A 17,904-nucleotide genomic window follows, 5' to 3' on the forward strand; every position below is an offset into this window, starting at 1 on the left:
ATTAAAAAAAATAATCTGTGAGACATTAAAGAATCCCTTGTGTATGAACACAATGTTGTGTGGTCATCCTGTAACTGATTATTGCACTATTTAAGGTCAAAGAAAAAGGTCAAAATGTAGCTCACAACACATTTCTTGAACAAGACAAATAGGCCATAAGGTCACAGACAGCGGGCCACTGACATCGCCAAAATCCCGCCAACAGAGGCAGAGGTGAGGAGAAGGCCCAACAGGCATGAGACAACATGTGACCTTTCCCAGAAACCCTCAGGACTGCAGGTCACACATGGTGTCTGCTGTTAAGAGTAAGCGCTGGTGATCACTCCCTCACATTCAGTATAAATGAGTTCAGGTCTCCCAATATTTGGATAAAACCGACAGAATATGGACATATTTACTTTCAGAGACCCAGCAATATGAATATCAAACTCCAGATAGCCTGGATGCCAAGTACACATCAATAATATCAATCAACTCACAGCTTCATGAGCGTTGCTGTTAACCACAGAAGACCAACAAGCACCAGACAGTTCATCAACTCAACTAACGTTAACTAAGTGAGCTGGTACACATTGTGGAGCTTAAAGCAGCTACTTGGTGCTGGGAACATCTGTAATCATTTACAAAGCATAAACAAAGGTCATGATAGACGTAGCTTTGTTCTAGAGTCAAAATTGTGAGTTTGCTGTGTGTCAATATGTTGCTGAACGTGATAATTGGCGGAATACATTTTTAGGCTGTTGATAAGGCCTCCAATGTTTTCTTTTTTTAAATTCTAATTGTTTAATTAAGTTAAACGTCTAACGTTAGCGATTCCCTGGTGGATGAAGCCCTTGAAAAGTGGAAAGAAAATAGTTTTACCTGCAGAAATACACGTAGGGTTTTGCAGACCCAGCGTTGGTTGTCGCGTCATCGCTGTGAGGCCTCAGGCGTTAACGCAAGCCGAATAAACCGTCGAGATGGAGCCAATGTTCAGTCCGGCGCTTCACAGACAGAGACACGAATTCGTCATCGATTTTGTGAAGAGTTACAAACCCAAGAAGGTACGGTTTTAATGAGAAACACACTCTACAATTAAACTCCAAAGCGAGCATTTGTTTGTGGAAAGTTTGCTAACGATAATTTGAACGCTAGCTAATCGTTAGCAATTTTTTCTACTTAACCAATGACGTCACAATGCTAGCTATGGCTAACTATAGCTACAATCGTGTCAACACCTAACATCAAATTTAATTAATGTTAGTTCTTACAATAAGGATAATATTGTAGAAGTAGAAATTATAACGCATATAACCAGTGTACCCCTTATAAAAAAACGTTTTAAAATGACTTAATTCTTATTTATTCCAAGGACAACTGTCAAAAATTATTGTCAAAATTAACTTTTTGCATTTACGTTATGTAACTTCAAAATACATTTTTGAAACTTATAGTATAAGTAAGTGTCTGTAAAAACCCATTCCTCATTTTGACTTCAGGACATCTTTGACTGTACAGATTTCATGAATAGGAGTTGACATATGTCATTTCAAATGTATTTTATCTATTGCGAGTCACCGAGATGTAAGCATCTGACTACTCCCTCTTTACCAGGAGTTAGCAAACAATATCATGTCTCCCTTCTCCTCAGGTGGTGGACTTGGGTTGCAGCGAGTGCAGCCTTCTAAAACAACTCAAGTTTCACCATGAAATTGAACTGCTAGCTGGAGTAGACATCGACAGCGCTGTACTGGTAAAAAAGATGTATGTTTATGAATTCAAAGGCCCGAGTGAATGCTTCCCCATGGAGTGTGCGCACATGGTTGAGATCAAAAAGAGTTTGGTGTCAGTTGAATGCTGTGAACAATCAATCTACCAATCATTGAGTTCTTCAACAGAACAATAATCAGTAATCAATAAGCAAAAGATCACTTTTTGGATCCTGTCTCAATGAATCGTGATTACTGTTCCAAACATTTCTATCATTGTCCAGCCTAAAAAGGGTTATTTATTTCTACAGGTAGGTGTACACAGGGAAAAGCCAGTTGCCTTCAAGAACTCATCTTTCCACCTGCTTGTTGGATAAGAGCTTGATCCTTGACTCCTTGATCTTTGTGCTTTTGATTGTTGTAATACTGTGTGGATTGATAATGTGTGTCTCTCCTTTTATTTTCCTTCAGGCGTGGATTGGCTCCTCTGCCAACTGACTATCTGCAGCCACGCAATGATCAGCTGCGCATTGATGTGTACCATGGCTCAGTCACGCAAAAGGACGCTCGCCTCATAGGATTTGACCTGGTGACCAGTATAGAGCTGTGAGACACCGCATGGCTGTAGAGCTTCAACGTCTTCACGCTTTAGACGCTGTTAACTCTTGTCTTTTTAGATTTCATAATATCTTTATCTATTTCTCCCTGTCTTTTTGCAGCATAGAGCACCTGACTCTAGCTGATGTGAAGCTCTTCTCTGAGGTGGTCTTTGGTTACATGACTCCAGTGGCAGTCATCGTCAGTACCCCAAACGCTGATTTCAACCCCCTTTTCCGCAGAGTGTCGGGGTTCAGGCACAGTGACCATAAGTTTGAGTGGAGCAGAGCAGAGTTTAAGTCCTGGTACGCTCCTTTTTCCACTTTCAGGCTTTTTCTATCGGACAGCTGATGACACAAAATGACATAGAATGTCAATAGATCCAATCTAACCTAAAACGCATCTTGCTAACATTACATCCCTCCTTAGGGCCCTGAAGGTGTGTTTGGATTACGGCTATGAGGTGGAGTTCACCGGTGTTGGACAGGCACCTCCGGGCTATCAGGAGAACGTTGGTTTCTGCTCTCAGATTGGTGTGTTTCACCGGCTGGGGGTAAGAGCGGTCCGCAACGCGTTGTCTTCTAATGACGCTGAGGATGCGTCTTCCTACACACTGGTGAGTGATGTTGTTTACAAATGAGAGCGTCCGCCATCATGTTGGCACGGTCTGGTAGGAATATGGATATAGGATTTTTATTCCCTGCTTTATTTACCAAATGTGTCTGAGGATGTTCATAGTTTCCTTCTGGATTCTGTTTGATTTTTAGATCACTAGGGATGCTAAATTCTATAAAAGGTTTAAAGCAGACTGTATTTACTTACCAGATACAAAAGTGTTATAACAATCATCCAAAATACACAATATAGAATTAAAACAATATTTTCATAAAATATTTCTGCCAAAAAAAGTTTAAATTTTTTTTTTAAATTCTATTCTTTCAAAACATACTATAATCGCATCTATTAAACTTAACATATGTCAAAGCAAATTTGCAGTTTACCCTAAAGAATCCTTTTTTTTACCGGTTTCTATCTAAGCTGTATAGTAAGATCTACCCCAGCCTGCGTGACAGCAACATTTTACGGCGGGTCCTGGTGAGTGAGGTGTTGTACTGGGCAGAAAAGCTGGGGAGAAGATGGGTGGAGGAGGAGAAGACTGGTGAAAAGGATGATGCTGACACACCGGACCAGGCTGGAGGTGAAGGGAAAGAACGCTGCAGAGCGCCAGAATCCCCCCTGCAGCTGGAAGAGGAGCAGACCGGTGAACATCTAGATTCCAATTTACAGTTCTTAAAACGGCAGTCTACTGTATATTTGGTCAACAATGTGATTCACTAAGGACTGTTGGACCCAAAATCCAATGAGCATTTAGATGTGTCAGGGTAGTTGTATGTGTTTTGTTTGATAGTATGTAAACCATATTTGAAGTAATAGCACAATTCTATTTGTATGTAAACTGAAGGTCTCTCCACAATATCATAGTATGTTATTTTGTCAAGTTTGTTAAAGTTAAATATATAAAGCACAGAGTATGTTCCCATGTTTGTTTTATGGAAACATACATTCTAGCAGCATGTGGAGCAGCGATGAAAAGTCTGGTGGAGCATCAGGAAGTTGGAGAGCTGTTTTGGGCCGATGGTGGAGGGCTGCAGGAGTCCTGCAAATTGGGCAGGTTTGTTTCCTTGAGGGAGGTGAGGAGGAACAGTGTTTCCATGGCGCGTTAAATCACAGTTCGTGGCATCTGTACTTGAAGAAACAGTCTCATTAGATATCAAGCTTTACTGTGCTAACAACTGTTCCCATCAACATACTTCATGATTTTTGTCTAATTTTAATATTTGCTCACATTTCTACTTTCTAGAGGGAAAAGGGAAACAATTTATTTCATGGCTGTTGAAAGGGTGTCGTGGTATAATATTCTGTATGTGCCGGCAGATGTGTGGCTGTACCTCTGTTTGTGCTGTGGGGCTGCTGCCCCAAAATATGCGCCCTGAGTGGGAGTCTCGGTAACCTCAGGCAGCTCCTGATGGACAACGGCAAAGTTAATCTGAGTCAGGATGGCTCTGCTTTGCTCTTAAATTTTCACGAACAAGGTACTGTTAATACTCCATCTGTTTCATAGTGATCATTGTATTCGTGCAAAATGAAAACATTTATAATAAGAGGCCTAAAATATCTCTAGTGGTTATGTTACACCACTAACTCAATGCAGTAATGACTTTCAAGTTGTGAGGTATCACAACGAGAACTATGGATTCCTTGACTTATCATTGTGAAAGAATCCCAACCTGGTAACACTTTTCTCTTACATCAGGCTAGTTAGGAATATGGCATGTGCAGAAATTACACCCCTTTCGTTCTGATGTCTAATACCAAGGCCAATGCAGAATCAAAGGTGCCCAGCAGATGTTCCCATATTTACAGTAATTCACATGACAAAACAATGAATTAGTTGCGCAATGGTCCTCAAAGTTTAGTCTACGCAACCACCTTCTGCAACGTCTCCCATTTGACATAATATACAGCATTTAGCAGCCTTTTCAATGTTCCCTGCTGCTTTTTATTCTATGATTCTAATAACAGATGGTTTCTGTGCTTCTGACACTGGCCCCTCATTTGTTTTGTACAACTAGAAGATCATGATGATTTCGAGGACAGTGGGTATGCAGAAGCCATGCGGTGCCCCCACAGTGTTGAGCCAGAGGAAGACTGGGATGCAAATGTTTGATCTGGAACAGCTTTGTTGTCAGGGTGTGGTTTCCCTTGTTTACTGTTGAACTGTGCAGTTATTTATGCCAACACTTTTGGATTTATAAGATAGCGTGTCTGGACTGCAAATTTGTGTTAAATAAAAAAAATCATTGTGAGAATGTTTTCATTGTCAAAATTTCATTCATGCTCGAGGGTTTAGATTGTTTTATTCAACAGTGCAAGGTACACATTTGAAGCATCCACCACACTTGTTCGGGAAGAGAAATGAACGCCGAGAGGACAAGTCTGTAACGGGACACATCACTTTAAAGGAGAACACATTTTACAGTTTTATAACAACTTCACAGAAGAGAAGAGACCATGTTTGTAACAACATGTTAAGTACCGAGATAATCATACCTGTGTCCCACAGGTAAAACACAAAACTCCAATACTTGATGTTAGCCAAAAATCATACTCAACTTTTTCAACAATGAAATATTTAGCAAAATGATGGCACAATATCCGCAGTGACAGATAAAAAAAAAACAAAGATGATATCTTTAAGGATGAGACGGTCAACAGACAATGCCAATCATGCCTAAAATGAACCAAAAGGACACACTGAGTTACATCGTACACATCGGCTTTAAAATGGAAGTAATGAGAACAAAAGGTTTCCCTTTTCCCCACGTGCTAAACAGACAAGCAACATTGTTCCTTTGTGGCAATATTCAGGCTAAAAGATGACACAAATGAGGGAATAAATGTGTCAATTCCTTCAAGCTAACAAAAGGACGTTTTCATCATGCTGAACCCACGGACATAAAACCGAACAGGGACGTATAGTTAAAACACCATACACTGATGACATGTGCAGATATTGATAGAACACATATATTTGTATCCTACCTCTACTATGGCTTATGACGAGATTACAGATACTGTACAGTCTGTTTTCAATAGCTATAATGCATCTAATTATTTTTGAATATGCATAGGCCTGACCGGCTCCCCGGTTATAACAGTGTGTTGTGTACTTTGGCAAATTTGCTAATAAACCGAATAAATTGCCCTTAATTAGACTTAGACTAAAGGCAAATAGTCAACATGCGTGAAGCTCACTGGCTTTCAAAATGCGTCACATTTATTTTAGATCAGATTCACAAATTGTTCATGTTTTGATTGTTTTGGTTAATTATAGTTGTTTTAAGACTATTCCCAAATCTTACCGGTAGTTAAGCTGTCAATGGGTATACATTAAATACAAACGCAACTATTCTTTTGGGGTCTTTTTAAACTGGTGCTGTTGAGTATTTTCTTCATGGCAGTGGATTACTTAACCAGTCCTCCTCTCTACAATCATTTAGTGATACAAATTACATTAGGCAAGAGTTACACATGATCACACTTGCGTCACAGGACCGTTCATTTGCTCACGGACGTCAGCTTCCTGGACAACAGGCCAGCTCAGAACGACCTAGTGAAGTTGCAAAGCATTGGTAAACAACGTATACATAGCTGAGCATTAGAGATATATATATATATATATATATATATATATATATATGCCCCTCTACAGTAATATTTATCATGGGATCCCCTTTTCTAGTTACTGATATACAAAGGCAGACGGTAGTTATGTTATTTGTTCTTTTTAGGTGTTCTTAACCCCAAAAAATAATTGCCATAAAGAGACAGCTTTTTTTAGCTACTGCGTTTGGATAAATGTGTTTTTTTTTTTTCAGATTTACAAAAATAAACTTTCAATTAATTGTCTTTAGATTATAGGACTTAAATGTTTTGTTGGGTGTCTAATATATTTTTTGTAAAAATCAATATAATTCACCACTTAAACGTGTGATTTCAAGCTTAGTCACTAGATTTTGAAAGAAAAGATTGAGGCCACGAAGATCCGTTAAGGAGTCAATTGAATTAAACTGCATTACCAAGATGTCAGTTCATATTAAAAAGATGGAAAGAAAAATTCAGTTTTGAACAAATATGCTGCAACTGCAATTTTCCTTAAAAAAAAAGCACAGCACAGTATTCCAAACAAACAAATGAGGTCACGGTCTTATGTTGACGATTAAGCAAATTGTCACGTCCTCCCATTTTCTGGTTGCAAGGAGCAATAACGCATTCCTTACGAGAGAACATGTCACATGCCTCCACTCATCCAGGGTGAACAGCTTAAAGTTGTCTAGCCACAAAGCAGACAAACACACACCTACACACATTCACTCACAGGCTGCAAAAGGCGCGAGTCTGAGGCCTCGACTTCGTAATAAAACATTCTCAACTTCACAACGCTGACGGTTGTCAGAGTGCCAACAACTGCAATGTTTTTAGCAGCTTGGACAAATATTAAAAAGAACATCCTTCCTAAAGAAGTCTAAAACAAACACTGAGAGCCTAAAGGAATGTATTGAAAGCATGCTCCTCTTCAGTGTGTCCTGGTGACGCACACGCGGAGCCCGTCCCTGCCCTCCCTCAGAGAGAACGAGTCACCCTTTTCCCGCAGCTCCAAAACCGCTTCAAACGAGTTGATCTTAAACAGACGAGGATAATATAGACCCAGGAAATGAGGAGCGGACCGTTTCAGTTACTTACAAGTTAATGTGTTTTTAACCATCTGGACAGTGACAGTTTTCCCATCATTTGTGTGTGTTTACCCCTCTATTAGGGAGCTACAGCGTCCTATAGGACATTTGAACAGAGGAGGGCTCTGTTGTAAGGTCAGACAGGGTGCTGATCAGGTAGTGTGTGTGTGTGTGTGTGTGTGTGTGTGTGTGTTTGTGTGTGTGCGCGCTGCAGGAATGCAGCTTGAAATGGACACCGACAGCCTTGCCTCCAGTTGTTTGCTGTAACCTCTGGCAGGCTGCAGGTCTAACGCTTTATCACCACCTGCTCGTACGCTCCAGCGCCAACCCTGTGGAGCCAGGAATAAGACAACGTTAGCAAATCCCAATGTAACATCCGGGCGCACAGTCGCACGGATGACTTAAAACGCGTCGTCATCAAATCAGTTCCTCTTTTCAACCGTTTCTACTACAGCGTCCCAAGTGCAAGCTTGAGGTTTGTTTTTAAAACACAGAGGCAATCAATCTATCAGTTGTCGTTTCAGTCCGAACCAAATTGCTGGACCAGCCCTTGTATTGCCATCCCTAAGAAATTTAAACTATTTGGAAATACAAGCTGAAACAGCAAAGTGAACAAATCTCCTAGAATGCAGTTATTGGAAACCTTGGATGCAATAAAATACTTAAAGTCCCTCCACCCGAGGAGGAACAAATCATTTTAATGAGAACATCCCGTGCTCACCTGGTGGGAAGGTGATGGCTTCCGAGGGCCGTGCTCCCCCCGGGGCCGACAAACAGGCGCAAGCCTTCCTCTGCAACGGACACAGTTGTAGAAACATTGGGTCAGAACGTTGGATTCCTGTCGCGTAGAGCAGCCGGTTGCTAGGCAATCTAAAAATAATCATGTATCGATGGCGGCATTCTTTTCCTAGATTTCCTCCTTGGAAGAAAAACAGCAATGCCCTTCTCCTGAAAGTGCAGACTGACTCACAGGGGAACACGATGCTGTCAAGTTGATCATCCTGTTATGCAAAGGAGCTGCGAGTTTAACAGTCGTTCTCCAGAAGATGGATAATGGATCCATACCAACTGATTGATTTGTTTGGGGTGAATTACAGCAGAAACAATTAGTCTGATATCTATTTCGGTAATTGCTTTAAGGGTTGTTTTTAAGTCTTAAACATTTGCTGGTGTCAGCTTCATAAGTATAATTCTTATTATATTAAGAATGGTAAATTACCAGAGCAAAGGGTAACAACTTCAACACCCCAGAACTTGATGGAATTAAATTACATTTTTCTAAGCACAGAAAAGCATATTTTTATTTATTTTACTGGAGAAGTTGGAACCAGCTATTTTTTCAGCTTTACTTCATAAACTACTTCAAACGTAATTAAAGTTCAATTAAGTAATTGATTGTTGTTGTTTCTGCTAAAGAGTTTGAGAATACGTTGCGTTTCGTGACTTTCCGTGAAGAGTCAATAAAAGACACAGGACTTATATATATATATATATATATAAACACCTTATGATTTATGTGGAGCTTACCTTCAGCACTGGAGTCCAGCAGGCTTGGTGTGAAGTCCTGACTCTGGAGAATCTTTTCTACGACGTCGTCGGCATCCACCCGCGTGTCGTCCATTCTCTTTAGCTGAGACTCCATGGAGTCCTGCTTCACAGGGTGTCTGCGGACCGGATGGAAGGGAGGCGTTTACCGTCTATTTGAACAATATTGGCTTCCACTGCAAAGTGGCCTCTTATCAAACTTCACCTACATTTTTATCTAGTACCAAGCAGGAATGTGGTCAAACAGTAAGCCAAAAGATCTTATCAGAGGGGCATGATGTTTGTATTTGGTAGAATAGATTTGTCATTTTGGAGGGAAACCAGTATCTTTTAAGATCATGAACTCACGTTATATCTAATTTGTTTATTACATACACAAGAACGGAAGTTTGTGGTTTTAAAGAGGATATGAGCCAGTTTAGCTGACTCTTTTTGTCTCTCTTCGTAAGTGAAGGCTCAGGCTGCAAGTGTTAGATTTGTATGTCCGTGTACAAATATGAGTGATGTGGATTTTCTCATATTAATCTCTGCAAGAAAGCAAATTAACCAAAATTTGTTTCAATATCTGGATAAAGGAAAACATGCTGCAGTGTCTGAAGTGATGATTAAACACATGACTAAACGCTGGGCTTCAAAAAAGGGCGGCTAAATATCCCCCTTAAACCAAAAAATAATCCTAAACCTTCCTCAGTCTTCAGGCTGAGAAGCAACTCCTCCTTAACACAATGATCAACATTTTCATGAATAAAAGAATCCCCTGTTGACATCACATAATGCAACCAAAGAGACTGCTCTACCGCACTGCTTTCCACTGCTTCCTGTGACATACAAGTGTGCTTAGAAGTTCAACTTCCTGAAAAGAACCGTTACTTTGGTCTTCTGCTCGTCGCCTACGATAGAAAAAAAGAGCTTACCGCGGCTTCCTCCACATTAAACAGAACTTTGTGCTCTTCATGCAACACGTCGGCTCACTTGACAAGTGACCCCCGAGAGACTCGCCTGTTGAGTCGTTCACAGGACGAGGCGCTGCGTACTGGTGTCCCCGCCGGGTCTCTGGAGGTGGCGTCGGGCACCGGGTGCTCGGGCAGAGCAGGGCAGGGTCTGCAGTCCCGGTCCTCGCTGGGCTCTGGGAGGCTGCCGATGCCCGTTGAGGCGCTGCCGACTGAATGGTTTCTCCGGTGGCTGAACTCCGACATGCTGGAGGAGCGCGAGTGACCTGTGCTGTACCCTGAGATGGATGGCAAGGGTGTCACATTTTATTGTTAGAAGCTTACGCTCTCTAAAGGTTTAGTAAAAGTGTACCTTTGAGCGGCAGCTCTTTTAATTTGGACATAACGAAAAGCAAAGGGTACAGCACCCACCAAAGGCTGCTTTTTACAACGCCGTTGTTCATTTCAGCTGTCAGCATACAATTGCTACGTTTTCTATTAATATTAATACTATGATTATTATCAGTATTATTATCTGGGCATCAATTCGTTACAACAATAGTTGGCAAGAAATGACCTTTTTTAATTGGAACGGAGAGGGCCATTAGAGCGGCTCTCGGCACGTCGTTCTACTTCCTCTAATCTTTTATTGTCATTGAATCTCTCTGTAATGGATACTCGAGCCTTCAGTTTGAACTGCTCTGGTGGCGTGTTAGTGGAAAATAATTGTACCACTTCCATCTTCGGTCAAAAGCTTTTTGTGCATTATACGGTTGAGGCTTTTTAACAACTTTTCATTCTTTCGCTCACCGATATAGCTGTGTAGCTATATGTGTACATGCATAAGTAATATGATGTATTTACATTTATTTTAAACTTGTGTGGTGCTGTACCTGAGAGTTTGGACTGTTGGCTGGCGTAGCTGGATGTTCGGGAGTGGCCGAACCCCCCAAGTTCATCAGAAACAACGGGACACTTCCCCTCTCGACTGTCTGCTACATGCACCAACAGGAGAAGAGACCAGTGAACCACACGTTATGCATTCTCAGCCCAATGCACAAGATGTGTTCTATAGCTATAGCTCAACAAAAATATTCAAAAGTGAACTTCTGGAGGGAAAACATGTGGTTAACACAAAAGGAATAGAGAAAGAAAAAAAAAAAAAGAAATGTGATAATGCAACACCACAGCTTCCTTTTGTAAGTAATCAGGTGTATTTTCACATAGCTCTGCTGCTGCCGTTTTTAGCAGTAGCCCAAACAAATATGAACATGCAAGCAATCATTTCACAAATGTCTGCTTCAGCAACACAGCGAACCCTTTAAAGAGACGTCAACTCTGAGATGCATTGATGGGTTTCACTCCCAACGGGTCATATTCCTTAAAGTTTTTTTTTTTTTTTATATCCCTAAGTAATATTCATGTACTAAACGGCCCAAACACGTGTGCAGTGATCACAGACAAAAGCAATGGCAATTCGTGCCGTTGTGTTTTAAAATGGGTTAGAAATGACAAATAAACATGACTAATCTGTATAATTCTTGTGAAGAATTCAAATGTTTTGTGCAAAGATGAAGTTCTTTATAATTATGAACAAAAACTATTAATTCTGACCAAAGTTTGGAAGCTTCATCCAAGGGTTAAGAGAATACCTCAATGTGTTATTTGTCACCTTCCAACACGTCTGGGAGATAGTCATACAGGAATATATCAAAACTCCATTTGCATGTATACCTCACACACAAAACACACCTGTACAATCACTGCAAACATGCACAGACAAGATAATGCTGATGTAATCATGATGTAATCGTGCACATGCTAACGCACAATCCCCCCCGAGACGGACCGTTTCTATTTTTAACCACGTGAGAGCCTACACGGGATAGAGCAGATTGAAGCTAATATGAAAGAGTTTAAATGATACATGAGAGCTGCACTACAGTCTGAAGCTTCCAGGAGGTACAACACAGCGACGTGTTCACGCATGGAGAAACACACTCAACAAGAGCGTCGTGGATGAAACACGGGAGAGGAATGTGGCAGAAAAGGGGCATATGGGAGATCGAAAGCAGTTCAATCAAATATGTGCATCATGCTGTAAAGTGCACACGTACAACACAAAATTGGTCGGAGGTTTGCAGCTTTCACATTAAAAGCCTTTCCTTCAGCTGTGTTAACTAGTCGGTTAGACCTGGTTTCATAGAAATTGATTCAACAGCAGCGAGTGCTGAGGGGATAGTGGGCAACTCTCCTCATTTCCAGTGGGTTTGCTTACACAGTTAAGCAAATGGATTTTTTTTTTTTTTTAGGTGTGATGCCAACGTCTGCGTGCTTCATGGGGAGGGTGCGCCGTCAGGTACATGTTTGGAAGAGCTAATGGAATGACTGAGAGGGCACGATGGGGGTGAAATGTGGCATGATGACTCTTACCAGAACAGCCTTTCTGGGAGTCCCCCCCCCTCCTCTCCTCCAGCAGGCTCTCTCCATCCCCCTGGATGCCGATCACTGTGGCTGTGGAAGGAGGCCTGGTGACACAGGGAAGACAATCAGGCGTTGACTACTGTCTTAGATTTCAATGCATGGATTGTTTGAAACGCAACGCAAGCTAAAAAGACTCAAATGGAGCGATGGGGGATGGAGGACTAAAAGAATTAAGATTGAACAAAGGAAAATTACATTAAGTGAAGTATAAAACCAAAAGGCTAAATATACTGTCGACACTCAATATTTAAATATATGCTGCAACAATAGAAGCATCTTTTGGCATTATCATACCCGCAACTAAATCATTTTTAGGTCAGATTTTGCCCTCGGGTGAAGCAGAATTTCCTTCTCTGTACTGACACACTTTCACTGAAATAATAAAATATATATGAAAATAACTAGAATGATGGCTTAAAGCTTATCACGTGCAGGATGAAATAAATCAGGGCTTTGGACATGTGAAATTCTTATTAGCCAACAGTTCTTTATTCTGGGGTATATCTGCAGCATTTGAACTCCTGCAGGTCTTGCTGTCAAGTGCCACACTAACGGCAGTTTCCTGGGATCAGCTCCAAAACAAATGCAATCAGCAGGTGATTTGACACCAAAATGTTATACACAATAGGAACTGCAGATGAAGACTTTGCACCATACTAAAGTGGAATACTCTCACTATAACTTACGTTTTAAAGCAGGGATCCCCTGACATGAGCTGTGTACTGATGATGACCTAAGAATAGAAAGAGACTTGAATTGATTTGGGTCTGCATTGGATCCAAGGTTTCCATTAGGTTGGATTCTTAATTTCAAGAAAAACACACACACACACACACACGCTTGATTGTTACCTTGAGAATGGAGTTGTCCTGGCGGGTATTTTTGGTATCGTAGCCTTCCAGCAGACATCTGCGAGTTGTATTCCCTGAGCCGGCAAACTCTGCTAAATTCAGATCTGCAAAACCAAGCTGAAGTAGAAAAATGACTCTGGGTGAACTTTGTGGTCTCTCGAGGGGTCAGAAGTTTTCACTAGTCAGCACTATTAGAATCTCTAGATGTGAAATGGCAGCAATGAGGATACGAGAAAAACTCAAAAAAATGAGCACAATTTTTCTTTTAAAAAAAATGAAATACTAAAAAGAGGAAAACAGCTTTCATGTCGTCTAAACCTGCAGGCAGTGAAGGCCATCTGCCACGGTCTCACATGCCTATCTACATAAACATGGCTGATTAACCTTACTCTATGGGACCGGGAGGCTGGGTTGTGAGCCGAGAGGGTTGGATGACACAAGTATGTATGGAATTACCTTTGCATACGCCTTCCCACCTTTCAGCTCCTGGAAAAGAGAAGCAGAAATACCACAATTGAACATGTAAATGCAAGCATGATCTCTCTAAAAAAAAAAAAAAGAGGTGATCATCATCTCTGCCACAACTTGGGATGAAATGTATTTGTGTTGCAAAATATCGGGGAAGGAAAATAAAGATTAGTTAAATGTTTTATTCACACTCCAGTCAAATCACTCACGCGCTCTATTTACCTTTTACTCAAAACATACCAATTAAAATAATAATATTACAAAGATGCTCCTTTCCATCACCAGATAAATAATAAAAATGATAATGTTTGGTCCAAATGGTAGCAATACGGCACAGCTTGAGATTTTAAAGTTCAAAATCCAAAAACTAGTAAAGGGAGCCACCGGTGAAGGAAAGGTAACCGTGTGTTTTCTGGGTACTTGTAATCTTTGAGTTATTAAACGAACAGGGCGGGTGAACCAGGAATAGCACGCAGCGACAGTGTGGGAAACACGAGGCGGCAGCTTATTCATTAATTTTTTGTTAGGTTTTTTGTTACCGTATAGCTTGAGAACTGATAAAGGAACCAGAGAACACTCATGTAAAGGTATAGTGACGGAAAAGGACACTGATTTTTCACAGTTCCCTTTGGACTGCTGTGCTCGCCGACTGCGTTCTGGAGCTCCTCTCACGTTTCTATCTGCTGCCTAAAAGTGAACCAAACCGATACCAAAAATTGAACCCAGCCTTTGTTTTTTGCATAAAATGGCCTGACGCACGTGTAACCGGAACGGGGTCATCCGCATGCAAAGCGTCACGTCCTGAAGCAACAACACTCTGCTATGTGATGTCCGAGATGTGGACCACGGCGGCTTCGTACGGTACCTTTCTGACGGACACACGGCACACACAAGGGTCCAGCACCCCGGTCCCTGCGTTGGCACTCATCTTGCAGGGGAAGGAGAACCGCTTCCTCCATCGAACACAGTTGGCCTGCACTGCCTCCCTGTGAGGGCAGAAGCGAGACCGTCTTCAGGCACTCGGTTAGGTCACGTTTCAGGAAGTGGTTCTGGCATAGGTTGCATGATGGACACGTTGAGTCGAGATGGGTGCAAAACACTGTTGTGGTTTGGCATGTCATCCCTTATGGGGCTCATTCATTAGTCTGTATAGTTCCCTTTTGTGGTTCTGAAAACATAATGCCCTCTAAATGACGGTTTGGCTTTGTACCATCACATATTGAAAGAAAGAAAGAACACCTTCCTTGCAGGGATTTTACTATCTCCATTAGGAACTTAGGTGTAACAACCACTGGAGGAAGAGCCCTCTCGTCTCTTCATGGCCGAGCTGCCAGCAGATTGTGTTCTGGACCCTGAATGAACAAGTTAATTAATCACACCTGCAGTTCGTTTGACCGCTGGCTTCAAAACACTGCTGAGGAACACGTGTAGAAAAGAAAAAAAACAAATGCATGGACATTCTCTACGCCCCCCCCCCCCCCCCCCCGCCAGCAAAAACTAGAGGGTAAAATCTAATGAGAGGGGCTCAGCCTACCCTCACTGAGAGGACGAAGCGAAACAGAAAGGAGAGTGTATACGTGGGCGGCATCATGAAACCCCAGATGGCCTCCCTGTCGCTTTCTCTCTTACACACACACACACACACACACACACACACACACACAGTCAAGACAGCAACACTTGCCATTCATTTAGATCAATGTTACTGGATTTAAATACAGGCAAAGCTGATGGGTTTTATCCCAACGAGTGGAAACCATTTGATGAGTTTGCACGTGAAATTACTGGACAAAAGGGAGACATGAACCAGGGATGGAAACCGAAATGTCAGAGCGCAAGACGTGGCGAACACACACACACACGTCTGGAATGATTGGCCGGGTGTGAGCGAGCACACAGGCCCAAGTTATGCGCTGCATCTATGCCTCGGGTATATAAATGAATAATGAAAAAAAGGCACCAGATGCGTGACTAATGTTTTACAAACGCTGACTTCATCCTGGGGTTGATGCATTTGTGAAGAGTGAACTCCCAGAGCAGGCGAGGGAACTTCCAGCCAGCTGGACACGGCTCGATTGTGTGTACTACAGCTCACAGCTCAGGATCCTCGCTAGTGAGTGCGAGTATGTCCGGCTTCAGGGATAACCTCTCTCGTCTGAACACACAGATAACAACAATGTCCAATGTTTATCTGCGATGCAAAAGGTCAGAAGTTTGTCCATAAAATGTTACATATTTCAAAAGATGGTGGACTTATACAACGAGGAAACGTGTTAGTCAACACCGAGGGTGTAAGTCGTGATGACGAGCCACGTTGAAAGGCTCACAAAACCAAAATCCTCATTTCTCCTACACTCCCAGTGGGGATGACTCAAAGGAGACGCTAGAAGAAACATTGAAAAAAGAACAAAGAAAAACTGATGCAATAAAAATGTCATTTGACGACACTCATGACTACAAATTCTTCAAGCTGAAACATTTCAGGGGCCTTTTAATACGAATTCCAAAAACCATGTGAAATTCATCGTCTGGGTCGTGAGATCAAAAGAACCATTTTACAGCGTTTGTTTTCAACTTGTGACAAAAGGTACAACGAAATGACCTAAAACGACCAAAATGTCACAAATCCCGAGTAACAACGGCGAGCACGTTGGGCCTTTCATCATTTATAAGAGCTACTTACTGTCCAGCAAACAGAGGGCATGTTACATAACGTGGGTGAAGCCGTCTAATCCCCACAGAACTCATCAAAATGCTTTTGCCTTTGTTCAGTGCTGGAAGCAGTCAACATAAAACCAGTTACAGACGGAGGATACGACCCTCTTTACTTGCTTTGTCTTCATGGTTCAGTTAGTTTAATTACATGTATGGGTTTCGGATGGGGGTTTATTTGGGGGGGGGGGGTGGCAATATAAAGGTATCACCTTGATAAAAACTGTCATGTGCATTTTTTGACATATCTAATAGGAAATCATATCATTTAGCATTAATAAATATTTAACTAAAAGAAAAAAGGCACAAACACTGGTTTCAGAGGGGACGCCTGCCTTTGCTTGTCTCAATTTGACAACAATAATTGCAATAAGCATGAAGCCCCCGTGCACCTTTGAGGGGCTAACGGTAGTGCCAAACAATTCACTAGTTATGTCAGTTTTAACAACAAAAACGTGTGAAGCTGTTCACTAAACGCCCTTCTTACGGGGACACAAACACGGTGTCACTCATCTACACAGAGAGCTTCTGGGGGGGGGGGGCGGCTGAAATGAATTGGCAAAGCACAGTCTCGCATTATGTGCGCCTTTGCACGTGTTTAAAAAAAAACGATGCATTTGCACAATCAATAACAGGATCATAAAGTAACGTCACGTGGAGACGTGCAAAGCCAGTGCGCGCGGTGGTTCACTTTGTGACGGAACAGGGACTCCACACACACACACACACACACACACACACACACACACACACACACACACACACACACACACACAGGCACGCTAGCATGTTAGCACGTTAGCGGGTTAACCAGGAACCCCCCAGATAGCGCGCGTTATAACGCTCCTCCGCCGGGGACCGGAGGAGCAGCTGAAGACGGCAGCAGAAGGCTGGAAACACCGCGCACGACGCGCCGGACGTCCTCACCGTGAAGACTCCTCGGAGAAGCCGCCGTCCAGCAGCCTGACTTTACAAAAAAGGACACCGTTGACGAAGGGGACCGACGAGAGCTCGTCCAGCTCGAAGTCCACCTTAAACTTGAATTTCTTCTTTTTCATCATCATTAAATCCATAAACAGATTCAGTACTCTCGAGGAGATGCTCTTAGCTCGTTCGTCGCTGACATTACGGCCCCTTTGTGTTGTGGTACAGATACAGCGTTGCGCTGTGGGAGGATGGTGAAGATGCTGGTGGCAACAGTCAAATCAGAAGGCAGCTCAGGCGACGTAAAACGCTATTTCCTCTTATGGATTTTCAGAATAAAAGACCATTCGAATAAGTACTTTACTGAAATACCTGTGTTGCGAGGATTATTCATATATCGTACCTAAGTACG

General features: G+C 42.1%; 2 protein-coding genes across 4 annotated transcripts; one reads left to right on the plus strand and one right to left on the minus strand.

The window, feature by feature from the left end:
* Positions 1–693: 693 nt before the first annotated feature.
* Positions 694–5,151, plus strand: henmt1 (HEN methyltransferase 1). Of its 2 annotated transcripts, none has more exons than XM_037469391.2 (9): positions 694–1,043; positions 1,631–1,743; positions 2,160–2,294; positions 2,408–2,590; positions 2,715–2,901; positions 3,324–3,546; positions 3,858–3,957; positions 4,221–4,378; positions 4,919–5,151. In XM_037469391.2, exons 1-9 carry the CDS (start codon positions 960–962, stop codon positions 5,011–5,013), a joined length of 1,278 nt encoding a protein of 425 aa, XP_037325288.2. In that variant the 5' UTR covers positions 694–959; the 3' UTR covers positions 5,014–5,151. The 2 variants fall into 2 exon arrangements, with proteins under 2 accessions (XP_037325288.2, XP_037325287.2); XM_037469390.2 differs by having other exon boundaries at positions 695–1,043; positions 3,855–3,957.
* Positions 5,152–5,186: 35 nt separating this feature from the next.
* Positions 5,187–17,786, minus strand: fam102bb (family with sequence similarity 102 member Bb). Of its 2 annotated transcripts, none has more exons than XM_037469394.2 (11): positions 17,496–17,786; positions 14,722–14,842; positions 13,845–13,874; positions 13,389–13,505; positions 13,224–13,270; positions 12,487–12,581; positions 10,947–11,045; positions 10,124–10,352; positions 9,107–9,243; positions 8,301–8,370; positions 5,187–7,908 (listed from the first exon to the last, which is right to left on the minus strand). In XM_037469394.2, exons 1-11 carry the CDS (start codon positions 17,639–17,641, stop codon positions 7,866–7,868), a joined length of 1,134 nt encoding a protein of 377 aa, XP_037325291.1. In that variant the 5' UTR covers positions 17,642–17,786; the 3' UTR covers positions 5,187–7,865. The 2 variants fall into 2 exon arrangements, with proteins under 2 accessions (XP_037325291.1, XP_037325290.1); XM_037469393.2 differs by having other exon boundaries at positions 10,947–11,048; positions 17,496–17,785.
* Positions 17,787–17,904: the final 118 nt, after the last annotated feature.

This window comes from Pungitius pungitius, chromosome 7 (assembly GCF_949316345.1).
Source record: "Pungitius pungitius chromosome 7, fPunPun2.1, whole genome shotgun sequence".
Taxonomy (NCBI): Eukaryota; Metazoa; Chordata; class Actinopteri; order Perciformes; family Gasterosteidae; genus Pungitius; species Pungitius pungitius.

What these genes read in the sequence shown, in the direction of transcription:
- henmt1 (XM_037469390.2), top strand. Translation starts at nt 960, where the DNA reads ATGGAGCCAATGTTCAGTCCGGCGCTTCACAGACAGAGACACGAATTC. An exon ending in AGAGTTACAAACCCAAGAAG is followed by an intron (nt 1,044 to 1,630) that starts GTACGGTTTTAA and finishes CCTTCTCCTCAG; the next exon opens with GTGGTGGACTTGGGTTGCAG. An exon ending in AGAGCAGAGTTTAAGTCCTG is followed by an intron (nt 2,591 to 2,714) that starts GTACGCTCCTTT and finishes ATCCCTCCTTAG; the next exon opens with GGCCCTGAAGGTGTGTTTGG.
- fam102bb (XM_037469393.2), bottom strand. Translation starts at nt 17,641, where the DNA reads ATGGATTTAATGATGATGAAAAAGAAGAAATTCAAGTTTAAGGTGGAC. An exon ending in TTCTCCGAGGAGTCTTCACG is followed by an intron (nt 14,843 to 17,495) that starts GTGAGGACGTCC and finishes CTGCCCTCACAG; the next exon opens with GGAGGCAGTGCAGGCCAACT. An exon ending in GTGGGAAGGCGTATGCAAAG is followed by an intron (nt 13,506 to 13,844) that starts GTAATTCCATAC and finishes TTTCTACTTCAG; the next exon opens with CTTGGTTTTGCAGATCTGAA.